Here is a 27,657-nt window from a genome sequence, read left to right as displayed (position 1 = left end):
AGGCACTACATCACTGCCATCAATACAAGCTTAATCAACGAATGGATCTGATCAACGAATGGATCTAATTCGAGGAAGCAGCTCGTTATGCGTTGTACAGAGAGCTGTTTTTATATTTCATTATCATACAGATTCCCCAGGTGAAACATAAAACCGAAACCCCTTCCCATTTAAAAACTAAGGCAATAAATTCCATATCTAGAACCTCAAACAATTTAACATTAACTCAATATTCTAAAGTATACGGCTCCCTGTTATGCTCAGCGTGGAATGGGAGGAATATTATCGCAAGGTAAAATCCGGACTTTTCCATTTCACGAGGCGAAGCCGATTGAACTGGAAATAGTATTTCCCATTACCCATTGGCGGATAGTACTTTTTGAGCCCCGGCGTGAATGGAAGCAATAACGAATGTCACGTGATGTGAGTTCCACCAATCAAATGACAAGGATTTGTATGTCGGTTATATATGCTTATATTGGTCACACCTTTATTTGTAAAGCGGTGAACCTGTTGTTGGTTAAGGCTAAATCTGGCTCCGGAGCAATTTCGAATGCTCAAAACAAACAGAAAGACACTGCCTTTGGCGTTCAGTGATGGACGTCTTTGAATATGCGGCAATCCAATCAAACAAAACTAACTAGTGTTTAAGTCAGAAACGCAAAACATGCACCGAATGTCTACAGCCGAGGCTGTGATGTCGGGAATGGCACATTATTAGTTTATTTAATATATACATTATGCATAATGTTACAACAGCTTTTGAGTAAATATCTGAGTATATTATACTTTTTTTCATTGACTGCTTGATACAAGTTAAGCATCTCCAACATTCTAACTTTCATTTGAGAAAAATTATTCTAAAATGGAGCCAGAGCAACATATCGCATTACCTCCGAACCTATTTCTTGACGCGTGACTGCTAAAAGCTAGAGGTGCATCCATACAGTTTACATGAACAAGCCAAAACTTAAATGCCGTTTCAAGCCCTAGATGATTCCATCAGGTCAAAGGTCTTCGATGACCTATTTAATGAGTTCTTGGTACTGATGCTCACCGGTTGGGGGCGCTTGAGCCTGCGGATACTGCACCTGCTGGGCTGGGTAAGCTGCATCAAAACAGGAGAATGAAGTGTTAAGGATGAGACAGTGCAGTTAATATATACATTATCCGTTATGTAACAGCAGCTTTTGAGTAAATATTTTAGTACACTTTTTTTCATTTAATATACTTTACATCAATTAAACATCTCCCATATTTCTCTTTTATCGGAAAGTTAGTACGAAAGGGAACCAGGGCAGCATATTGTTTAGCCTCTTAACCTGATTCTCGACGCGTGAGTGCTATTAAAGCTAAATGTACATCCACATATACAGTTAACAAGCAAAAGTCAAGACTTAACATTTTGTTTCAAGTACTAGATATCATGATTCCTTCAGGTCAAAGGTCATCGATGACCTATTTAATGAGTTCTTGGTACTATTGCTCACCAGGTGGGGGCGCTTGAGCCTGCGGATACTGCCCCTGCTGAGCTGGGTAGGCTGTATCAAAACAGGAGAAGGGGGAAATTAGGAAATGAAGTTTTAAGGATGAGACGACCAGAGTAGGGTGTTATACTTTCTATGAACACATATACAGAGGAAAAGACAGCTTAAAGATGTTGTGAAGAATTTAAAAAAAGGGCTACATGGGAGAGACCACAAGCTTTGCAGTTTGATATCTGATCATTATTACTATAACTTAAAATGTTGAAAAAGACATCTCTTACCAATTTGTGGCTGGCCAGAGGGAACGTTGTAGAAGGCCGGTCCCTGGGGCTGTGTGGCAACCACCATGTGTGGTCGAGCTTGGTAGTGGATCTGTCATTATCAAGAAAAGTTGTATTTCATTGGAATGTTTCTTCAACTACATCGTCGTCTAATTGAATGCATTGCCTATCATGGCGATACTTTGCAAACGTACGCGTAATTGTCGCTGATCCCATATCTAAACATTCTTTTCCCATCGAACTCTCTGTTTATGATTGATCTGTTTTTTTATGATTTAAGTGGCTAATTATTCTTGATTTCTGAGCAAATCTACAATCCCGGCCAAAATGGTTGGGACACTTCCTGAGCCTGCCACGGTCACCCACTCCCCCGCTCCCCCGGTCAATGTTGCTCTCTACAGCTTATGGAGCACACACCGCGCAATGAGAGACAACATTGAACGGGGGCCGGGGGCTTGGGGGCTCAGCGAGATTTGGCCAGGACTGTAGATCCATAGGGCATTTGCTTTATTATCCGAATATTATGTTTTTCCGTTGTAACATTAATTTATTGTGAATACACGAAAACTCTATAATACCTTTATACATTTCGTCTACTAGCTTCAGTGGTATTCCATGGCATGAAACGGCGAATAACTAGTTTTTTTTGCCAGAATAAAATGGAAGTGCTTTCGAAGGAAAGCAAATCAAAGGATGAAAAGGTATGCCTATATGACCTTACGTGGTAATAACTGCAATACGTGTATACATGCCTAGGTTAGATTTGACTGCTAAATTTAAACTGGAATTTACCTCAAAAGCATGAAATACTCCTTTTATACAACAGTCACAAGTTCTCAAAAGTCCTCAATAACTTAATCACAAGGCATCATGACCAAAGTTAAGTCACAATGAGCTGTTGTATACAACCATAAAACTGGACTTGTCAACTGAATTGTTATTTACTTGATCTTGATAAAAACAACAAGCAATGCAGATACAGAGGATACAACTTGGTGTTGTCACAATGCAGTACCTACCACAGTCTGAGTTGCTGATCCACCACTGCAGAGGGGACCACAGGTCATGCTGGCACCAATGATGGCGACAATAAACTCCACCATGGCGAGAAGTATCAGTGTAGCAGAAACATCATCGATGGCTGCCTGCATATAATCATTGCAAGAGATATAATGTATCAGTTACCTTCACACTTTTAGGGTATCCCACAATTCAACAGATATTAAACCTAAATATGTTTGCGGTACGTAACGATCCGTCTTGTGAACGCCTAGGCATTTTTGAAAATCTTATAACTTCATCATACATTTTGAAGCACAAATCGCAGTTTAGAAATACTTTATGTCAAGAAAAGCGGAGGAGACGTGATTCTCATTAATATAGTGCTTCAAGAGTGAAGCAACGACGGCAAATTCAATGAGAAACTAGAGGTTATAGGAACAACCACACAGTGTTGGGCTATCATGTTTGTAGCAATCACCACAAACTTCGCCGAACACATCAACTCAAAAAACAAAATTCGACTTTTTCAACATGCCGCTAGAGGGTGCTCTAACATTTGATGACGTCACCTGTAAGTTTTTGTAAAGTACAGCTTAAGCAGAGACTCACATCGTTGAAAACAAGTTCACATCAATTTTAAATTATCAGGCACTTCCGGTTTCGACCGGAAGGGTTAGCCGATTTTGCACTTAATACAAAAAAATGACGACCCCACAAAATTGTATCGATTGTCATAAAACAAAATTAAATCTCTAACAGTTGATTGTTATATTGATTTTCAGAGATTAAATCTAGAAATCTCTGCTTGCGTGTAAAATGATACTAATGATGACGTCATCGTGACGTCATTACCAGAAATCTCAAGAGCTATGTTACCTGTGCTATATATAGCCAAATCTTGATTATATCTGTCGCGGTTGATTTTTCAGCAATTTCGTAAGGTTTATAAAAGGTTTTTTTATTATAACTTCTGATCCGGTGTTGTATAAAAATAAAAATATCAATTTTGAAGCGATTACCGCAAATGTCGCTACACACATCGACTGAAAATGCGTTTTTGACAGTTTTAACCTGTCGTCACCGATATTGTTTGGTAAAGTTCAACATAGGCAGAGACTAACTCGTTAAAAACAGGTTCATATCTTTTTCCAATTTCGAATTATTGAGCACTTCCGGCTTCAACCGGAAAGAAGGGCCACGTGATTTGACGCGATAAAGATCAAGTATTGTCGTATCAATCTCACCGGTGATTTCTTATTTATTTTAAAGATTAACTTTATTAATCTTTCAAGTGTCGTCACCTGACCCATAATGACGTCATAATGACGTAATATCAACAAAGTACATCCTCAGTGGGTTGTGCATTAATGTTTTGAAGAAAAAAAACAATACATGATAATGCATCATGGTTGTGTTATGGTTGGGTGAACAGTGAACACGTTTCAGTCAGAGCTCAAAAAATACTCATCATTTTTGCGAATTACCACTCCTAATTATAAGTACATTATTCATTACATTCAAACTCCATACCGGGATATTCATGTATAAGTTCACTAACAACCTTCTTCCCCTAGTCTTCTCTTCCTTCTTCACTTCCGTTCGAGCCATACATAGCCTCTCCACGAGATCCTGCACCAATCTATATGTTCCATTCACTCGCACCTCTTATTCTGTGAACACCATTCGTTTCTTTGGTCCTTGCGTATGGAATGACATAGATGAGCGTATCAGATGTCAGCGGTCTTTTCAAGTCTTCATACAAGCAAGCTCTTATCTGCCATTATGCATCGTTGCCTTCTCTCCTGATTAAGTCTACTGCGTTTCTGTATTCCTCACTTGTTATTTTTTTTTTTTTTTGTCTTTTTTGCTCATACAGCCTTTTGCCATCTTTTCATTTTATTATTATATGTTCCTTGTCTCGTGCCAGCTTACCCATTGTAATATCTTTGTTTGTTTGTTGGGGTGTTTGATTGTTTGTTTGTCCTGTGTTTTTTCTGTCGGCTGTTTTCCACAAGCTTCTGCTTATTAAAACAGCCCGATGCTCTATTAACCTATTTTTATTTTGCTGTTAATTTGATATTTACTGCTTTATGGTTTAACGCTTTTCTCTAAAGTTTGTATATATTTTTCTCATGAAGCTTGGAAATGAATTTACAGTTGAATTGAATTGAATTCATATATGTTTTCATTTTGACAAACAGTTCTGAGGAAGAGTTTGTCATGAAGAATAAAAATTAGAAGAATAGTAAGTTCTTACAAATAGGCCTATACAGGTGTAAAAAAGAAGATAGGAACCCCCCGAGGCAAAAGGAATAATACGTTTTCATTAAAAGTTTTCATTATACGTTTTTCATTATAAGGAGGTTAAAGTTCTACTTACCTTCAAATCACAGTATGAACGAGGATCGTCATAGACGGCCACGAAGACGGCCACGACGCGGCCATAATAATTATAAAGATAACGCGTAATTAAACGCGGATAGCAGTGTTCATTGATGAATGACATCCTGGCAGCACCAAAACCAATGACGCAGCACGTCGCCAAACAAGCCAAGATGGACATGACCATGTAGCCGACAGCCTGTGCAGAAAAACACACAATTTATTCAAACTCTTAAAAAAAATCTTGATGTAGGCTACATCGCTGGAAGTGGTCCAATATCCGCTAAATGGTTCTATGTTAATATTTAGGCCATAATTATCTGCAAATAACATAGTAGGATTCTACTTATTGGTTACTCTTCCCATTTTGAACATTTTCCATTTCAAGGAAGCAACAACTGAGCACCATGATACTGCCGAGTATTAAAGAAACCCTTAACAATGGCTTACCCAGCCAGAATTCTTCGTAGATCCAGACACTATAGCACAGATTCCAGCGAAGCCATAGAACTGTAAAAACATTCAAGGCTGAAATTTAAGGAAGGCTACATGCTACATGGAAGGCTACGAACCCAACCATCATTGGCAAGATATTGAAAAACTTAAACAAGATATGTGGACACAAAATGGAAGTGTCAAAAACATAACGTATCATTGTACACGTAAAACAAAACAAAAAAACACCGTAAACCTCGTAAGCTATGTGAAAAGTGAGAAATAAATTTTGTGAGGTGGAAATATTCCGCCCAATTCATTTTCCTCTCTCCACACAACTCTTTCCTTTTAAAACGACTGCACCTAGCTAAAAGAGTCAATAGGCATCAGAACTTACACAAGAAACAAAGAAACAAACAAATCGGTACTGTCGACAGGCGCGGATCTAGAGGGCGGGGGGGGGGGGAATTGGGGGTCACCCCCCAGCTCCGTCTAAAAAAAAAATTCGCATACAAATTCCCAAAAAATAATTCCCCCCCCGGCTGTGACACCCCCCCCAAAAAAATTATACTGGTATAGTATCCGCCTGTTCAAATTACCTTACCCATTCTGTAATCTAGTGTTGATAATCGTGGAATTTGAACAGCGCCCCCTATTGAAATATGGTACCACTTCCCCCCCCCCCCCCGTTTTTATGGAGGCCACATGTCCGGAGAAAAAAACCTGTGTACATTTTCCGATTTTTTTTGGCTGTTGAACCCCCCCCCCCGCGAAAATTCCTGGATCCGCCCCTGGTCAATACACAAGAATGGCATGGAATTCGGGAGTATTGTTTCATACTTACTACGATACCACACCAAAGTGGGGATGCAATATCACTGCTATCGTTCACACGGTTAAATGCTGAAAGGGTGACAATGCCCAGAATGACGGTCAAGGAACCCAAAACCACTTGAATTATTCCTGTCCATAGAATACCCTTCCAGTTACCACTTCGAGGCTGTGGGTTGACCGTGCCGAAAGTAACGCCGGCAGCGGGTTGCACCGTCACCTGGTGAATGATACGGAAATGTTCGGGTCGAGTGGCAATGATAAAAACTGAGAGTTGGGTAGGGTTTTTAAAAATCCCCTTATTGTCTATAGCATAGTGTAACGAAACAGGGGTATGTGTAGACTGATATCAAGTCTAGCCTCAGAAGCATCACGTCAGTCCGCGCGTTAGAGCGCGTGATACTGTGGGGCAACCAATTGGCATGCGCGTCCTGCATGTACACTAGGCTGATGGGCATGTCTGGCTATTAATTATTAAGGCATGTACCGCGTGAACAAGGGCGTGATATCGCGCAGCGACCAATCAGCAGCGTGCATCCGGCTTGGTCTGGGGCGATTGCCTCGTGGCCTGGCGTGGGATCGGCACTGCTGTGAGAGACTTCAACGAGTAAACGGGAGTGACCGCGTTGTGTCGTGCAATCTCGTGAGCTGACAGCGTTTACTGGGTTACCGTGGTTGGACCGGAGCGGGAGAAAGCCCCATCGCGCCTGGTGTGATCGGTCAGTAAAGCTGGACTTCGTTGTTTACATCCCCCTGTGCAGTTTAAGGTCTTATCGGATATGATTTGGGGTGGATTGTTGTTAAGAAGTCGGGATATTTCAGATAATAGGGCCTGAGTTATAGTCGGACCCGGAGTTAATCTGAAGGTTGGGGAACAGTTAGGCTTACTTCAGACTTAAGGATTGTCTTCCGTTGTTTGTGCCATTACGCGTAGCTGCGGTATAGCTGCCCTGTGAGTCCGTAGGCTTGTTTTCCCATTGAGGAAGTAGTGTAGCTAAGACTGTTCGGAAGGTCTGTCTGCCGTTGATCTATGCCAATTGGCATGGCTGCGGTTGATGCGGACTTGGACAACTGAGCTCGCTTTTCCTGCCGGGGAACCTGCTTAATCGTGACTTGTGGAGGGAATCGTGACTTGATTGCGGCCCTGTAAAGTCCGTGAATCCTGAGTTTCCCGAAGGTTTACTGGGTTAACGTTCAGAGGGCTATTATTATCGTCCGGTGGGTCATAGAAACGTTACTAAGTACCCCGTGTGTGTAATTCGCTGGTCAAGCCAGTAGCAAGGATTGTTTTCTATTGTATAAATCTATTCTGTTATTGTAGACCTCATTGGGGTCATTTGTGCTAAGTGAAAGAACACTAGCCCGTTATTTAAGTCAGTGGTGCAGTCGACCACTTTCTGATAAACTAGAAACCCCAAGTCTAGGTGAGGTATACCCAAGTGAGGTTTACCTTAAGTGAATTACCCCGCTAAGCTGTGAGTTATAATTGTGCAAGTTAATCATAAGGGAGTGCAGTTGACCCCTGTTGAACCAGACGATTATAATTTTATAAGCTAATAAAGGGTGCAGTTGACCCAAGAGCCGTACGAAGATTATAATTGTATAAGTTAATGACAAGGGGTCCAGTTGACCCTTCAGCTAACAGCGAGGTTTACTAGTGTTCATTATCACAGCGAGGTTTACTACTGCTTATTCTAATAGCGAGGTTTACTAGTGTTCATTATCACAGCGAGGTTTACTAGTGCTTATTATCACAGCGAGGTTTACTAGATTATCACAGTGAGGTTTACTAGTGCTTATTCTAAGAGGGAGGTTTACTATAGCACTATAGTGCTTATTCTAAGAGCGAGGTTTACTAGTGCTTGTTTTAAGGTCTAATTCCATTCTTCGATCGGGTCAGACTGTCGGGTGTAGTTATTCCCGCCACAAAGGGTGTATAGCTCGTTTCGCCACAATAGTATCATCGACACTAATGACAGAATGGCCAGTTTCGCCAAGGCAAATTGGGCCAATTTTACATTTTAATTAATCAATAGCTTGGCGCTCGTAGATAATGGAAATATATTTGAAGCGTGATTTTAGATCAGAGTAATTAACTTAAAAGTGGCACAAAAAGGGCGGAGGGGGCGGGGCCACCACCACCATTCATGTACATTTTCGCTGATATCGTCACAATGCACTTTTTAAATCGTGCCGAGTTTCCCTGAAATGTTTGCTGATGTCTTGCATTTATTCTGACACCAATTTTATGAAAACAGGGCACACTAAGCTTCGTTGCAAACTGTCCATTTTCAAAAACAGGTAGGCCTAAGAGAGTGCCGACTAACACATCGAATTGAAACTTCACATGTACTACAAAATTAAGGAGGAGAAAATAAAACCAGTTTTTATTGATGTCTTGGCAGTTGTAGAAAATGAAATAGTATCTTAAGGCCAAAAAACAAATACTCGGTCTCTAGTCAGCGCGCGCGTCGATGTTAATCATGCGCGTCAACCTTTTTTCCCCTTCAAGTTAACCCAGAAGCTACAACAACGACCTCTATTGCCGCACCTCCTCAAATATTTGTACCGAGGAGCACCAAAGAATGAGGAAATTGCACCAAGGCAAATGATAAAGGGCACCAAGGCAAATTATGGAGGACCCCAATGTGTAATGAGGACACATAAAAACAAAATAGTACCTACCTTGAGTGTTCAATTCAAAATTTGAAGGAAAAAAACCACCAAAAAAATAAAAAATAAGGCCAAAAAAAAATATTCTGTCTCTGGGAAGACCATAGTTCCGGAATTGACGCGGGGACTTTTTTTTTTTTTTGATTTTTTTTTTCTTCAAGCTTGGATTGTACAGACAAGGTGGGGTACTATTTTGCTTTTTTGGTGTCCTCGTGTACACTGGTGTCCTCCATAATTTGCCTTGTGCTCTCGATCATTTGCCTTGGTGCAATTTCCTATTCTTTGTTGTTCTTTGGTAAAAAAAAAATTGAGCAGGTGCGGCAATAGAGGGCGCTGTTGGAGCTACCGCGAAACATTTTGGAAAAAAAAAATGACGCGCATGATTAAAATCGACGCGCGCGCTGACCAGAGACCGACTTATTTTTTTTTTGGCCTAAACCGCGTCGCCGCATCAATTCCGGAACTTCGGTCTGACCAGAGACCGACTATTTTTTTTTTTTTTTTGGCCTAAAAGTGAAGCGAAATTGGAATTCGATCTATTTGTCGGCACTCTTATGCACACTTGTAAATGTACTTTATCGATCCTGGGTCTCCCGCCACGCCTTGAGAACAATTTGTTTATCCCCCGGAAACAGCAGCGAGACACTTTCTGACGAACTTGGCCGCACTCGGGTTTCGTTGGGCTGAAACTAGTGATAGGTTTCGTTTTTCTTTTTCCTGTTACCCTTTTTTTCTTTACTGTGTTGGCAAATAATGCATTACCTGGTTTTGTAGCTCATATTTTTCGTTATCATCAAACATACATTCACACAATACTCGAAGTGCTTGTAGAAAAAATATCCATGTTTGTTACAGTCGAACGACCTTGTTCAACGTGTCGCAAACTACTGGAACAGTCTTAGTGAATCTATGAAAAAATCACCATCACAGGCTATATTTGTCAAAAACTAAGAAAACAACTTCTTGATGCTTATTTATAAATGTAATGTGTAAATTATCTCGTATTGTTATGTCTTAGTACCTGCATGCACACTCATTTGCTGTTGTAGTCCTTTGTCCTATCTGTCCCATTGTCTGTCCCTAGGTTAGGGTAAAAAAGCATTTTTGCTTCACCAAAACTTAAATGTTGTTCTTTGTGTAATAATTTGATATTAAACTTAACCTGTAATATTGTATTAACTTGTTGTAAACACTGTAGCCTTCATCCAAGGACAGCATTGAAATAAATGTACTACTACTTCTACTACTACGTGTTTGAGCGGGAAAAAAAACCCCCAAAAAACAAATTGTCGTATAGTTTTTAGTTGTTTGTGTTTCAGTAGAATAAAATGAAACAAATACGAGTGTGCTGTGATTATTTTTTATCTGTATACAGAGGACAAGGATTTTTTTTATTTTGTTTTTAGGAATACGCATCAAAAATGGAATGCGATGCGTTGTCCCTTTTTCGAAAGACAGACCCCAAAACGGTGTCCTGTAAAGGCTTTGCTTTTTCTTTGTTTTTTATTGTCCCAGCCACGTGTTAGCCATGCCCAGGTCATCTATCGCTAGATCCTAGTATGGACCATGGTACATCCACTAGAGGGGGTGTAAGTCTTGTGATCCTACTGGAGGAGTTGGAAATTGGCGGGCAAACCTAATGTGCTTGTGCGCATTTACATAGGCTTGTGTACAAATGCATTGTTCACATAGGGATTATCTCGATCACCCCTGTGGCAAAAATGGAACTGTCAAATGGCATTGAGGAGGTTAGTGTCTGGTTTTATTGACTGTTTATAGGGCCTGAGTGATACCAGGGGTTAATATCTGGGTGAATGGTGGACTTTGAGGGCCGGGTAGCTCAAATTACATTGTGTCATGGATTGATTCCATGCAGCCGTCTAATATCACAGCGCCAAAAATTAGCACGCGAAGGGTTAAAATTCAAAAAAGGGTGTACGGTTAAGATTCTAAAACGGTAACTGGTAAAGGGTGGGTTTGCTGGGTTTTTTTAATTCAAAAACGGTAACTGGTAAAAGGTTTGCTTTTTCCTTTTTTTTTATTTCAATTCTCAATTAAAAAGACAGAAATGGGTAAAGGGTTTGCTTTTTAATTTTTTTAACAGATTCAAAAAGCGGTAAAATGTAAAACAAGTTTGTTTTTCTGTTTCCGTTTTTTTAGACGCATGAACGGTAACTGGTAATCGATTTGCTTTTTCTGTTTCCACACCAAAATTATAATAGGGTAAACGGTAAAGGTTTTTTTTTTTTTTTTTGTTTTTTGACAATTTTCAAACGGTAATTGATTGGACGGTATGTACACAGATTATTATCAAGAGGGGAAAGTTACATTTAGACACCTGTTTTGGAAAATAGACATTTTGCGATGAAGGTAAGGTTTGCTCTATTTTCAAAAAAATGTGTGTCAAAATAACTGCAAGACACCAGCAAACCTGTCAGGGAAACTTGACACAATTTATAAAAGTGCATTGCGAAAATATAAGCAAAAATATACGCAAAAATATACATGGAAGTGGGTCGCGAGCCCGCCCCCTCCCCGAATTTGGCGCCGCTCTTATTTAATTAGTCTGATCTAACATCACTCAAAAATTATATTTCAATTATCTTCAAGTGCCAAGCTGTCAAACGAAACTGATTTCGTTCTTGTTCTCACAATGTTAAGTAAATGTAAAATTGGCCCCATTTGGCATGGCGACAATGAGCCTCGGTCTGATCTAGCGAAGCTTAAGACTTGCCATTCTGTGATCAAGGTCGATGATACTATGCCTTGGACCATAAGGGAATTTGTTCCCGATTTTTTTGTGTTAAACCCTATCCAGCTCTCAGCCTAATATGCTAGGTATTTATTGGGTAGTAGTGTGGAGTGATGAAAAAGATGAAATGAATTTGTGATACTTTGTAGAACAAACTCAACGCCATAATGGCATATTGCATACCGGTGATTGATGCAATGTAGGCCTAAACCAACAAATTACGAACACCAACAACTACGAGAGAATAATTTGCCTTGTAGGCCTACACTCGACAGGCGTACAACAAGTACAGAACGTGTCGTACAGGTAAATATGATGTTCTTTCTCATTCTGACATTACCATATGAATAAAGGCACTACGCACATGACATTGCAAATACCAGCAGTAAACTTTATTGGTGTGTGTAGTCAAGTGTGAAAGCCAGTCATGTTCAGTTGACCTGTACAAACTGGTACAAGGTAGGCAAAATGGCGACGGTGCATTGACGGAATCTTTTACCCAACCCGAGCCAACAGAAAGTAAAATCACCATTGATTTCTAAATTACACATTTTCTCACAGATCCAATTGTCAATAAAGCAATCATAGAAATGAGCAGCTATTACCCAGTCTGCTGCATTAGTCTTAATTTCACTTTTAGCCAAAACTGAACAGTCTAATTCCAGAAGTGGTCACGGACTTACCAGTTGTTGCTGCCCGACGGGCTGAGGCGCAGCCACGTAGGCCGGTGGGGCGTTGGTAGGGGTCATCATTGTGACAGAAAGTATCTCTGGAGTCTCTGTTAATCCAATCAATTAATCCATAATTAGTCAGTCGGTCGATCGGTTCAATTCATCCATATTTTCACATATTTTATAAAAGTGAGATAAGGTCTGAGTGTTAATACATTTATACTTCTGATTTTTCAAGTTCACATAGTTTCGCAAATGCTCCATGGGACATCTTCTGGAAAAACCTGTCTCACTCTCTCAAGGCGCCAATAAGCACTTGCTTTTCTTGCCATAAAAAAAACAAACGCAATCGTTTCAGTACCTTTCGCTGGATAGAGTGTTCTTGTTTCCTAAAACGGCGTCACTGACGGAAACGGCGTCCTAAAGACCTACACACAGCGCATACAGACTGGGTTTGTCCATATATCGTACAAGGGAAAGAAAAGACACTCTGCTGAAAAAAGTAAAACAGGAAGTAGTTTTTCGTTTGAAAGGGCGCCACCACATTACTGGTAGGTGTAAAGTAAATTTGGTCCAGTCACTGAACGCGAGGTGTGCAAGTTAGTTGTGCAAAGCCACTAAATCCCCCCTTTCATGTCAATCATGGAGATATGTAACATCATAAATCTGTTTTTTCCCTGATTTAGTACCACTCAGGTGCTTCAGGGGGAAATGCTTAGGTACCTCATTTTGAGACAGTGTACAGTATTGTGCTGTGAATGAGCTGACTGTATTGTAAATAGGCATGGGCTTCAATCGGTGGGGGACGGGGGGTTGGACATGTGCCCGGACATGTGCCCACCCCCCCAACCCCCACCCCCTCACACACGCACTTTTTAAAGTGTGAGGGGTATCGTATCGTTTGTCCCCCCCCCCCCTGTACACTTTTTTCGTCAACGGATACAAATTGTAGCCCATATTTCATTCTGTAGTTCAGAATAGCTGATTCAATGACTCCACACTCGAAAATAATGTATAAATGACGATCTCTTGCTCAAAAACAAATTGGTTAAAATGGTCAGAAATCGCCTCAGATCGCACCACAAAAGAATTTCCGGGGCCCTTCAGCAGGCCCCGGACCCCATCACCCAAGGCCATAAGGGCTTCGCACTTGCATTAGTTCTGATCAAGGTATTTACCCCCATTTTTGAGAAGCGATTGACGCTCTGGTACCTGTAAACAGGAATCAGAGATGGGAGTAGTATGAAGAATTCTCCCCCAGATCTTGCACTTTACATCATGTCGACATTGTTTATGGCTTTTTGTCCACATGCTTTTTCAAGTAAACAATACAACAGTATGTTAATTAATTCATTTTTCATTTGTTCATTGATGTTTTTTTTATTTATGACTGTTGAATTTTTTTCATATTTCTAAGAATGTGTGCGAATTTAATAATTGTTACTCTTATTGTTGAAAAAGACCAATACAAGCAAATTATATTCATGTTATAATGGGTTCGAATTTGAAAATGATTGTATAAAATGTGAAATATTATTGAGAACAAAATTACTTGGAAAGTGTTATTTTGTAATTGACTATCTGAAGTAGCAGTAATGAGTAGGCCTACTACTACAACAAAACAAACAATTGACAGAAATAAGATGGGATTTTTGCGCCGGGGTGATGTAAATCAAATTACGTTTTGCCCTTCACCGACGTATAAACACTGAATACTCAGTGTGTTTCCTCCCGAGTGAAAGTTGGGAAAAAAAACACTCAGGTGGGTTCGAGGGTTCGAACCCACGACCTCCTGCTTTCTAGTGAAGATGTCTTACCACTCCACCATCGAGCTAACGGGATCGGTTGGCTGGTTCGAATCTATTGTATATAGCAGCGGGTACCGCATTAATTATTAATAAGATGGGATTTTTTGTTTTTGTTTGCAAACATTGCAAATAGATCAAATCAAACACGTTACTAAGTGTTACTATTTCACTGACATGTCAACTTTTGTCCGCACTTTATGCATGTATTCGGTCATTCATTTATTTTTTATTCGTCTCTTCACTTTGTCATCTCTTGAAAATCATCAATGAAAATGACTCTTGCATTTTACACACAATATTATCTATTTCTCGTGTTGATTCTCCGTAGCCCCTCACACGTTTACCTACCCAACGCTAGGGGTGCCCTTCCCCATAGACCAATTTGGTGACGTTATAAAGTTTCATCAAGCGCATATGATAATGTGGTTTGTCAAACAAAATTATTGCGCACCACTACGTCATATTCTAAATAAAGCAATCGTTTAGTGGCATTAAAAGTGCCTCGACTTCACAGTGGTACTGAAAGGCCTTTTCCCTCAACTGTGCATTATTTGCAAAACCCGTGACCCAAAGTGAGTACGCGTACTTCACTTCCGTGAGCGCACCAAACGTCAACCATGCGCAAGTAATGCACGTAGTTGTGTAGGGCTAGTTCAAGTGACTTAACCACAATACTTTTCGACGCCTTCGTTTCCTTCAACAGTTTTTATTCATGACCGAGTAGCCGGGTGTGTGCTTGGAGCCGGGGGAATGTGCCCCAACAAATTCCCAGTGCCCGCATCCCCCACAAAACAAAAAAAAACCGTTGAGGCAAATGGGAATTCAAGCATTCTCTTTATTTTAAATGTTTCATAATAAGGTCTGCACTACGAACTTTACTATTAAAAAAAATCCATTAAGTTTAAAGACAAGTGAACGTGATATCCTGACTATTTATTGTTTTAATCCCTTTTCCAAATGTGGTTTCTTAACACTTAAGGACGTTGTTGTATAGAAAGCATCCCTGAAATGGGAATACGTTTTAGCAGCATAAAATATAACTAAATGTTCAGCCCTTACGGCAGTTCTGTTCCAAACAGTGTAGGATAACATTTTAAAATTCTGGTCATTGTTGTATGGAAAGCATCCAAGATATGAAATCAATGGAACGGAGTTTTTAGCAGCATGACCAAACACAAACACAGCTGAAGGTCCACCCCCCGGTACGGGAAGTTCTGATGCAAACAAAATTGACAGACATGTTATCAAACAATAATAACTCATAATAACAATTACAAAAAAAACGTTCAAACATCACCTTCTCATAGGGACATATCATTTGCTCATTGATACATTAGCAAAACCAAAGTGAGTACTGTGTACATATAAATGACAAATCTGAGTAGTACTGACTAATATAATATGTGTGAATTACAAAGCTTAGACATCTCTTTTAAGAAGAAAACAAATAAGTGTGTAACTTACGCCAAGTGCTGTTGAAGTCAACGGACGGGGTTTAAAAAGTCACAGCGGCTATATCAAGTCAGCAATCTTGAATTCTTTTTTTAAATTTGTTTTTGCTGTGAATGCAAGAAAGCTAATGTGGGCTATTCCATCAATACCAGCTTGATCAACGAATGGATCTAATTCGGAGAAGCAGCTCGTCATGCGTTGTACAGAGAGCTGTTTTTATATTTCATTATCATACAGATTCCCCAGGTGAAACATAACACCGAAACCCCTTCCAATTTGAAAACTAAGGCAATAAATTCCATATCTAGAACCTCAAACAATTTAACATAAACTCAATTTTCTAAATTATACGACTCCCTGTTATGCTCAGCGTGGAATGGGAGAAATATTATCGCAAGGTAAAATCTGGACTTTTCCATTTCACGAGGCGAAGCCGAGTGAACTGGAAATAGTATTTCCCATTCCCCATTGGCGGATAGTATACTTTTTGAGCCCGGGCGTGAATGGGGGCCATAACGAATGTCACGTGATGGGAGTTCCTCCAATCAAAGGACAAGGATTTGTATGTCGGTTATATAAAAGCTTATATTGGTCACACCTTTATTTGTAAAGCGGTGAACCTGCTGTTGGTTAAGGCTAAATTTGGCTCCGGAGCAATTTCGAATGCACAAAACAAACAGAAAGACACTGCCTTTGGCGTTCAGTGATGGACGTCTTTGAAAACGCAGCAATTAAATACAACAAAACTAACTAGTATTTTAGTCAGAAACGCAAAACATGCCCCGAATGTCTACAGCCGAGGCTGTGATTTTGGGAATGGCCCATTTTTAGTTTATTTAATATATACATTATGCATAATGTTACAACAGCTATTGAGTAAATATCTGAATAGGCCTATATTATACTTTTTTTCATTAACTGCTTGATTCAAATTAAGCATCTCCAACATTCTAACTTTCATTTGAGAAAAAAAATATTCTAAAATGGAGCCAGAGTAACATATCGCTTTACCTCCGAACCTATTTCTTGACGCGTGACTGCTAAAAGCTTAATGTGCATTCATATAAAGTTTACATGAACAAGCCAAAACTTAAATTCCGTTTTAAGCCCTAGATGATTCCATCAGGTCAAAGGTCATCGATGACCTATTTAATGAGTTCTTGGTACTGTTGCTCACCGGTTGGGGGCGCTTGAGTCTGCGGATACTGCACGTGCTGGGCTGGGTTAGCTGCATCAAAACAGGAGAAAGGGTGAATGAAGTGTTAAGGATGAGACAGTGTGGTTAATGTACACATCACCGTAATGTAACAGCAGCTTTTCAGTAAATATCTCAAAGTACACTTTTTTTCATTTAATATACTTTACATCAATTAAACATCTCCCACATTTCTCTTTTATCGGAAAGTTATTGTGAAATGGAGCCAGGGCAACATATTGTTTTGCCTCTTAACCTGATTCTCGACGCGTGAGTTCTATAAAAGCTAAATGAACATCCACATATACCGTTAACAAGCAAAATTCAAGACTTTAAATTCTGTTTCAAGCACTAGATATCATAATTCCTTCAGGTCAAAGGTCATCGCTGACCTATTTAATGAGTTCTTGGTACTGTTGCTCACCGGTTGGGGGCGCTTGAGCCTGCGGATACTGCACCTGCTGGGCTGGGTAAGCTGCATCAAAACAGGAAAAAGGGTGAATGAAGTTTTAAGGATGAGACAGTATATTTGAGTAAATATTTTAGTACACCTTTTTTCATTTAATATACTTTACATCAATTAAACATCTCCCAAATTTCTCTTTTATCGGAAAGTTAGTATGAAAGGGAACCAGGGCAACATATTGGTTTGCCTCTTAACCTGATTCTCGACGCGTGAGTTCTATGTACATCCACATATACAGTTAACAAGCAAAAGTCAAGACTTAAAATTCTGTTTCAAGTACTAGATATCATGATTCCTTCAGGTCAAAGGTCATCGATGACCTATTTAATGAGTTCTTGGTACTATTGCTCACCAGGTGGGGGCGCTTGAGCCTGCGGATACTGCCCCTGCTGAGCTGGGTAGGCTGTATCAAAACAGGAGAAGGGGAAATTAGGAAATGCAATTTTAAGGATGAGACGACCAGAGAAGGGTGTTATACTTTCTATGAACACATATACAGAGGAAAAGACAGCTTAAAGATGTTGTGAAGAATTTTAAAAAAAAGGGCTACATGGGAGAGACCACAAGCTTCGCAGTTTGATATCTGATCATTATTACTATAACTTAAAATGTTGAAAAAGACATCTCTTACCAATTTGTGGCTGGCCAGAGGGAACGTTGTAGAAGGCCGGGCCATGGGGCTGTGTGGTAACCACCATGTGTGGTCGAGCTTGGTAGTGGATCTGTCATTATCAAGAAAAGTTGTGTTTCATTGGAGTGTTTCTTCAACTACATCGTCGTCTAATTGAATGCATTGCCTATCATGGCGATACCTTGCAAACGTACGCGTAATTGTCGCTGATCCCATATCTGAACATTCTTTTCCAATCGAACTCTCTGTTTATGATCGATCTGGTTTTTTTATGATTTAAGTGGCTAATTATTCTTGATTTCTGAGCAAATCTACAATCCCGGCCAAAATGGTTGGGACACTTCCTGAGCCTGCCACGGTCACCCACTCCCCCGCTCCCCCGGTCAATGTTGTTCTCTACAGCTGATGGAGCACACACCGCGCAATAAGAGACAACATTGAACGGAGGCCGGGGGCTTGGGGGCTCAGCGAGATTTGGCCAGGACTGTAGATCCATAGGGCATTTGCTTTATTATCTGAATATTATTTTTTTCCGTTGTAACATTAATTAAGAAAGCGACGTGAATACACGAAAACTCTATTATACCTTTATACATTTCGTCTACTAGCTTCAGTGGTATTCCATGGCATGAAACGGCGAATAACTAGTTTTTTTTGCCAGAATAAAATGGAAGTGCTTTCGAAGGAAAGCAAATCAAAGGATGAAAAGGTATGCCTATATGACCTTACGTGGTAATAACTGCAATACGTGTATACATGCCTAGGTTAGATTTGACTGCTAAATTTAAACTGGAATTTACCTCAAAAGCATGAAACGCTCCTTTTATACAACAGTCACAAGTTCTCAAAAGTCCTTAATAACTTAATCGCAAGGCATCATGACCAAAGTCAAGTCATAATGAGCTGTTGTATACACCCATAAAACTGGACTTGTCAACTGAATTGTTATTTACTTGATCTTGATAAAACAACAAGCAATGCAGATACAGAGGATACAACTTGGTGTTGTCACAATGCGGTACGTACCACAGTCTGAGTTGCCGATCCACCACTGCAGAGGGGACCGCAGGTGATGCTGGCGCCAACGATGGCGACAACAAACTCCACTAAGGCGAGAACTATCAGTGTAGCGTAAACACCATTGACAGCCGCCTGCATAGAATCATTGCAAGAGATATAATGTATCAGTTACCTTCATACTTTAAGGGTATCCCACAATTCAACACCTATTAAACCCAAATATTTTTGCGGTACGTAACGATCCGTCTTGTGAACGTCTAGGCAATTTTGAAAATCTTATAACTTCATCATACATGTTGAAGCACAAATCGCAGTTTAGAAATACTTTAAATCAAGAAAAGCGGAGGAGACGTGATTCTCATTGATATAGTGCTTCAAGAGTGAATCAATGACGGCAACTTCAATGAAAAACTAGATGTTATGGGAACAACCGCACGGTGTTGGGCTATCATGTTTGTAGCAATTACTACAAACTTCGCCGAACACATCAACTCAAAAACCAAAATTCGACTTTTTCAACATGCCGCTAGAGGGTGCTCCAATATTTGATGACGTCACCTGTAATATTTTTGTAAAGTACAGCCTAAGCAGAGACTCACATCGTTGAAAGCAAGTTCACATCAATTTTAAATTATCAGGCACTTCCGGTTTCGACCGGAAGGAAGAGTTATCTGATTTTGCACTTTATACAAAAAAATGACGACCCCACAATATTGTATCGATTGTCATAAAAACAAAATTAAATCTTTAACAGTTGATTTTTATATTGATTTTGAGAGATTAAATCTAGAAATATTTGCTTGCTTGTCAAATGATACTTGATGACGTCATCGTGACGTCATTACCAGAAATCTCAAGAGCTATGTTACCTGTGCTATATATAGCCAAATCCCATTATGCATCGTAGCCTTCTCTCCTGATTAAGTCTACTGCGTTTCTGTATTCCTCACATGTTATTTTTGTTGTTGTTTTTTTTGTCTTTTTTGCTCAAACAGCCTTTTGCCATCTTTTCATTTTATTATTATATGTTCCTTGTCTCGTGCCAGCTTACGTATTGTAATGTCTTAGTTTGTTTGTTGGGGTGTTTGATTGTTTGTTTGTCCTGTGTTTTTTTCTGTCGGCTGTTTTCCACAAGCTTCTGCTTATTAAAACAGCCCGATGCTCTAGTAACTTCTTTTATTTTGCTGTTAATTTGATATTTACTGCTTTATGGTTTAACCCTTTTCTCTAAAGTTTTCTATACATTTTTTTCATGAAGCATGGAAATAAATATGTAGTTGAATTGAATTGAATCGATAGTTCACATATGTTTTCATTTTGACAAACAGTTCTGGAGAAGAATTTGTCATGAAGAATAAAAATGAGAAGAATGGTAAATTCTTACAATGTTGGGCTGAAGGCCAAACACCTATATAGGTGTTAAAAAGAAAAAGAAGATAGAAACCCCCTGAGGCAGTAACAAGAATACGTTTTTCATCATAAGGAGGTAAAAGGTCTACTCACTTTCAAATCACAGTATGGAGGAGGTTTGTCATAGACGCGGCCGTTATAATAATCATAACGATAACGCGTGTAACGCGGAAAGCAGTGTTCATTGATGTATGCCATCCTGGCAGCACCGAAACCAATGACGCAGCACGTCGCCAAACAAGCCAAGATGGACATGACCATATAGCCAATAGCCTGTGCAGAAAAAAAAAACAATTTATTCAAACTCTTTAAAAAATGTTCAGGCCATAGTTATCTGGAAATAACATCGTAGGTTTGTACTTATTGGTTACTCTTCCCATTTTGAACATTTTCCACTTCAAGTATTAAAGAAACCCTAAACAATGGCTTACCCATCCAGAATTCTTCGTAGATCCAGACACTATTCCACAGATTCCAGCTAAGCCATAGAACTGTAAAAACATTCAAGGCTGAAATTTAAGGAAGGCTGCATGCTTCATTTTGAATGTACATGTGCAGCAGATGTATATATAAACCCAACCACTTGATCATTGACAACATATTGGAAAACTTTAGTTTTCTATGTGGACACAAAATGGAAATGTCAAAAACATAACGTATCATTCTACACGTAAAAAAACTTACAACAAAAAAACACCGTAAACCTCGTATGTGAAAAATGACTGTCAACAGGTGCGGATCGGGGGGGGGGGGGGAGGGGGGGGGGGGGGGGAATTTGGGGTAAGCCCCCCAACTCCGTCTAAAAAAAATCCCATACAAATTCCAAAATAATAAGTACCACCCCCCCCCCCCCTTGCTGTGACACCCCACCCCCCCCCCCCCCAAAAAAAAAAATTATACTGGCATAATATCCGCCTGTTCAAATTACGGTACCCATTCTGTTATCTAGTGTTGATAATCGTTGAATTTGAACAGCGCCCCTATTAAAATATGGTACAGCCCCCCCCCCCCCCCCCCCCCCCAGTTTTATATTTTATGGAGGCCAAATGTCCGGAGAAAAAAACCTGTGTACATTTACCGATTTTTTTTGCTGATGAACCCCCCCCCCTGCGAAAATTCCTGGATCCGCCCCTGGTCAATACACAAGAATGACATGGAATTCGGGTGAGTATTGTTTCATACTTACTAATATACCACACCAAATTGGAGATCCGATGTCACTGATATAGTAGAAACGGCCAAATGCAGTCACGGTGACAATCCCCAGAATGACGGTTAAGGAACCCAAAACCACTTGAATTATTCCTGTCCATAGAATACCCTTCCAGTTACCACTTCGAGGCTGTGGGTTGGCCGTGCCGAAAATAACGGGAGCGGGTTGCACCGTCACCTGGTGAATGACATAATACGGAAATGTTCGGGTCGAGTGTCAATGATAAAGACTGAGAGCTGGGAAGGGTTTTAAAAAAATCCCCTTATGGTCTTTAGGCCAAAACAAATAAGTCTCCGGTTTCTGGTATGGAGCTTGCCCAAAAAGTGGTGCGGCGACGCAGCTTTTTTTTTACCTGAATTTTTTTTGCCTCAAAATGTCGGCTGATGACTGCAAATGGTGCCCGACTAGACTTAGTGCAAAATGGGAGTCCAGAGAGGCCACTTTAAGCTTATTCTCGATCATAACCCCATATAAAATGTTAAAATTTTGCAGCAGGAGGATTCCAGTCAAACCAGGGAATTGGCGGTTTTGAGGCATCATCTTTTATTGAAAAAAAAAACTTATTCATTTTGCCGAGCGCATGGCTACGGCGACGCGCGCGCATACCAGAAACCGGAGACTTTTTTTGTGTTTGCCTTTAATAGCATAGTATCATCGACCCTGATTACAGAATGGTCAAATTGGGCCAATTTTACGTTTAAGCAATAGCTTGGCGCTTGTAAATAATGGAAATATAACTGAAGCGTGATTTTAGATCAGAGTATAATTAACTTAAAAGTGGCGCAAAAGAGGGCGGAGGGGCGGGGCCACCACCACCCTTCATGTACATTTTCGTTGATATGGTCAAAATGCACTTTTTAAATCGTGCCGAGTTTCCCTGACATGTTTGCTGATGTCTTGCATTTATTTTGACACCAATTTTATGAAAACAGGGCACACTAAGCTTCGTTGCAAACTGTCCATTTTCAAAAACAGGTAGGCCTAAGAGAGTGCCGACTAACACATTGAATTGAAATTTCACATGTACTACAAAATTAAGGAGGAGAAAATAAAACCACTTTTTATTGATGCCTTGGCAGTTGTAGAAAATAAAAAAAGTATCTTAAGGCAAAAAAAAACAACACAGTCTCTAGTCGACACGCGCGTCGGTGTTAATCATGCGCGTCAACCTTTATCCCCCCTTCAAATTAACCCGGAAGCCACAACAACGCCCTCTATTGCCGCAAATCCTCAAATGTTTGTACCAAGGAGCACCAAAGAGTGAGGAAATTGCCCCAAGGCAAATGATAAAGGGCACCAAGGCAAATTATGAAGCACACCAATGTGTAATGAGGACACAATCAAGCAAAATAGTACCCACCTTTACTGTACAATTCAAGCTTGAAAAGCAACAAAAAAATACCCCCTTCCCCAACAAAAAAAACCGCGTCGCCTCATCAATTCCGGAACTTCGGTCTGACCAGAAACAGACTTTTTTTTTTTTGGCCTTAGAGTGAAGTGAAATCATAATTCGATCTGTTTGTCGGCACTCTTATGCACACTTTTATGTAAATGTACATTATCGATCGTGGGTCTCCCGCCACGCCCCGAGGACAATTTGTTTATCCCCGGAAACAGCAGCGAGACACTTTCTGACGAACTTGGCCGCACTCGGGTTTCGTTGGGCTGAAACTAGTATTAGGTTTCGTTTTTCCTTTTCCAATTACCCTTTTTTCTTTATAGCGTTGGCAAAACAAATTGTCGTAGTTTTTAGTTGTTTATGTTTTAGTAAAATAAAATGAAACAAATACGAGTGTGCTGTGATTATTTTTTATCTGTATACAAGGAAAAAGATTTTTTTTATTTTGTTTTTAGGAATACGCATCAAAAATGGAATGCTGTAACTCGATGCGTTGTCCCTTTTTCGAAAACAGACCCCAAAACGGTGTACGGTAAAGGCTTTGCTTTTCCTGCTTTTCTTTTTAAAATTCAAAAAAGGGTGTACGGTAAATGGTTGCTTTTCCTTTTTTCTTTTTAAGATTTTAAAACGGTAACTGGTGAAGGGTGGGTTTGCTGGGTTTATTTTAATTCAAAAACGGTAACTGGTAAAAGGTTTACTTTTTTTTTTTTTAATTTCAAAAACGGTAACCGGTAAAGAGTTTGCTTTTTCTGTTTTCTTTTCAAAAATTCAAAAACAAAAAATGGTACCGGGTTTGCTTTTCCATTTTTCAGTTCAGAATTTAAAAAGACAGAAATGGGTAAAGGGTTTGCTTTTTAATTTTTTTAACAGATTCAAAAACGGTAAAATGTAAAACAAGTTTGTTTTTCTGTTTTCGTTTTTCAGACGCATTAACGGTAACTGGTAAACGATTTGCTTTTTTCTGTTTTCATACCAAGATTATAATAGGGTAAACGGTAAAGGGTTCTTTTCTTCTTTTTTTTGACGATTTTTAAACTGTAATTGATTGGACAGTATGTACATGGATAATTATCAAGTGGAAAAGTTACATTTAGACACCTGTTTTGGAAAATAGACATTTTGCTATGAAGGTTAGGTTTGCCCTATTTTCAAAAAAATGTGTGTCAAAATAACTGCAAGCCATCAGCAAACCTGTCAGGGAAACTTGACACAATTTATAAAAGTGCATTGCGAAAATATAAGCAAAAAATGTACATGAAGGTGGGTAGCGAGCCCGCCCACTCCCCGCTTTTGGCGCCGCTCTTACTTAATTAGTCGGATCTAACATCACTCATAAATCATATTCCAATTATCTACAAGTGCCAAGCTGTCAAACGAAACTTATTTCGTTCTTGTTCTCACAATGTTAACTAAATGTAAAATTGGCCCCATTTGAAATGGCGACAATGAGCCTCGGTCTGATCTAGCGAAGCTTAAGACTTGCCATTCTGTGATCAATGTCGATGATACTATGCTATGGACCATAAGGGGATTTGTTCCAGATTTTTTTTTTTTGCCAAACCCCATCCAGCTCTCAATCTAATATGCTAGGTATTTATTATCATGGTAGTGTGGAGTGATGAAGAAGATGAAATGAATTTGTGATACTTTGTAGAACGAACTCAACGCCATAATGGCATATTTCATACCGGTAATTGACGCAATGTAGGTCTAAACCCAACTAATTACGAACACCAACAACTACAAGATAATAATTTGCCTAAGGTAGGCCTACACTCGACAGCCGTACAACAAGTACAGAACGTGTCCTACAGGTAAATATGATGTTCTTTCTCATTCTGACATTACCATATGAATAAAGGCACTACGCACATGACATTGCAAATACCAGCAGTAAACTTTATTTGTGCGTGTGAAGTCAAGTGTGAAAGCCAGTCATTTTCAGTTTGCCTGTACAAACTGGTACAAGGTAGGCAAAATGGCGACGATGCATTGACGGAATCTTTTACCCAACCCGAGCAAACAGAAATTAAAATCACCATCGATTTCTAAATTGCACATATTCTCACAGATGCAATTGTCAATAAAGCAATCATAGAAAATTACCCAGTCTGCTGCATTAGTCTTAATTTCACTTTTAGCCAAAACTGAACGGTCTAATTCGGGAATAGTTCACGGACTTACCAGTTGTTGCTGGCCGACGGGCTGAGGCGCAACCACGTAGGCAGGTGGGGCGTTGGTAGCGGTCATCATCGTGACAGAAAGTATCTCTGGAGTCTCTGTTAATTCAATCAATTAATCCATAATTAGTCAGTCGGTCTGTCGGTCCGATTCAGCCATATTTTTTACATATTTTATACAAGTGAGATGAGGTCTGAGCAACACATTTATACTTCTGATTTTTCCAGTTCGCATAGTTTGACAAATGCTCCGTGGGACATCTACTTGAAAAAGATCTTCCCCCTCTCTATTGCTCCCCCCCCCGTCTCTCTCTCAAGGCGCGAATAAGGACTTGCTTTTCTTGTTGTAGTATTCGTAATATAAATTATCGGGCAAATTAATAGTTTCTTTAAGGAAAAAATACGCAATCGTTTTACCTTACGCTGGATGGGGTGTTCCTGTTTCCTCAAACGGCGTCACTGACTGATACGGCGCTGTGGTCCTATACACACAGTGCATACAGACTGGGTTTGTTCATAGATCGTAATGGGACGATAAGACACTCCGCTGAAAAAATTGAAACAGGAAGGAGCTTTTCGTGTGGAAGGGCGCCATCACGTTACTGGTAGGTTTCAAGTAGATTTGCTCCAGTAATTCAACGTGAGGTGTGCAAGTAAGTTGTGCAATGCCACCAATCCCCCTTCCCCCTTTTCATATAAATAATGGTGATATGTACCATTACAAATCGGTTTATTCCCTGATTTAGTAGCACTCATCAGCTGCGTCAGGGGCAAATGCTTAAGAAGCTCATTTGATGAGACAGTGTACAGTAAAGTGTGAGGGATATCATATCGTTCGCCCCCCCCCCCCCCCGCACTTTTTTCGTCCACAAATAAAACTTGTAGCCCATACTTCTTTCTGTAGCTCAAAATAGCTAACTCAATGACCCCACACTCGAAAAAAATGTATAAATGATGATCTTTTGCTTAAAGCGAAATCGGTTCAAGTGGTCGGAAATTGCCTCATCGCACCGCACAGCATCTAGAATCGAATATTTTCCGGGGCTCGCCGGACCTCATCGCCGAAGCATTAAAGGCACGAGTGTTGAATTTTTAAGAAAACAGTACATTAGTTTGTTAATTAATTCATTGTTCATTTGTTCATTAATGTTTTTTGTTTATGACTTTTTTGTGTGTATGTTTCTAAGAATTTGTGCGTGTTTATTGTACCGAATTTGGGATTTCCTTGTGACATATGTATAAAGCGTTCTTTTATAAAGGATAGTTATTAATGATTGTTGTTCTTATTGTTGAAAAAGAACAAGACAAGCATTCTGTTCGTTATAATGGGTTCTTAATTGAAACTGATTATTTAAAATGTGGAATATTTTTCAGAACAAAATTACTTGGAAAGTCTTATTTTGTAATTGACCATCTGAAGTACCAGTAATGAGTAGGCCTACTACACTGTAAAAACTCCCTGGTCAAAATTGACCCAGCATCTGCGTCTATATCTGCACAACCATTTTCCGGGTCAAAATTTACCCTTTTCTGGTCAAAAAGAACCTTTTCCGGGTCAAAAATGGCATTCTTCTGGATCAATTTTACCTAGAAAAGCGTAATTTTTTTACCCTGAAACGGACTGTGCATATATAAACTCATATCAGGGTCAATTTGACCCCGGAAAAGCAAAAACAAGATAGAAATTCCTGGGAGAACACGTTTGATTAACGTATTTTTCAGATGCTTCGTTTTAAGTTCATTAAATCGTTCAGGTTTTACTTAAGTCCAACTTGACTGTTACTTTATCATTTTAACTGACTACTCTCGAGATAATTCTTGTGGTGAAAACAAACTTTAAGGCGATTTTCTTTTTGTATTCAATTCCCCATATTTTCTATTGATATCGAATGCATAAAATCTTGGCCTGCCTGTTTAGAATTAATGTCTCGTCATTTGAATCTGGTTTCCACGTATTTGAACCACTTTTGGAAAGTTTTCAACTCTTAAAGAATACCGCCGCTTGAGTCCTTATAATTGTTTGCATTGCCCCGTCTCCTCTCCTGTGAATTACTGATTGTATTCTCTCGATAAACATTGCTAAAAAAATCTCAGCATGTTACTATGTCATTGACACGTCAACTTTTGTTCGCACTTTATTTGTTTATTCGTTCATTAATTTGTCTTTTTACGTCTCTTCATTTCGTAATCTCTTGAAAATCATCAATGAAAGTCCCTCTTGCATTTTACATGCAATGAATGTGATATAATTCTTGTTTTGATTCTCCGTAGCCCCGCACGCGTTTACTTACCCAACGCTAGGGGCGCCCTTCCCCATAGACCAATTTGGTGACGTCATAGAGTTTCATCGAGCGCTGTGCAAAAAGCTA

General features: G+C 39.6%; 1 protein-coding gene across 1 annotated transcript; it reads right to left on the bottom strand.

The window, feature by feature from the left end:
• Nucleotides 1-1,002: 1,002 nt before the first annotated feature.
• LOC119730936 lies at nucleotides 1,003-25,766 on the bottom strand. Its single transcript, XM_038204007.1, has 9 exons — nucleotides 25,706-25,766; nucleotides 25,293-25,387; nucleotides 6,432-6,638; nucleotides 5,603-5,662; nucleotides 5,151-5,351; nucleotides 2,788-2,913; nucleotides 1,769-1,859; nucleotides 1,491-1,541; nucleotides 1,003-1,108 (listed from the first exon to the last, which is right to left on the bottom strand). Exons 2-9 carry the CDS (start codon nucleotides 25,359-25,361, stop codon nucleotides 1,026-1,028), a joined length of 888 nt encoding a protein of 295 aa, XP_038059935.1. The 5' UTR covers nucleotides 25,362-25,387; nucleotides 25,706-25,766; the 3' UTR covers nucleotides 1,003-1,025.
• Between the last annotated feature and the right edge of the window lie 1,891 nt (nucleotides 25,767-27,657).

The sequence above is a fragment of the Patiria miniata genome, unplaced genomic scaffold (genome assembly GCF_015706575.1).
Source record: "Patiria miniata isolate m_02_andy unplaced genomic scaffold, ASM1570657v1 HiC_scaffold_22, whole genome shotgun sequence".
NCBI lineage: Eukaryota > Metazoa > Echinodermata > Asteroidea > Valvatida > Asterinidae > Patiria > Patiria miniata.
The sequence above is the reverse complement of the archived record's forward strand: the minus strand, read 5'-3'. Positions and strand labels throughout refer to the sequence as shown.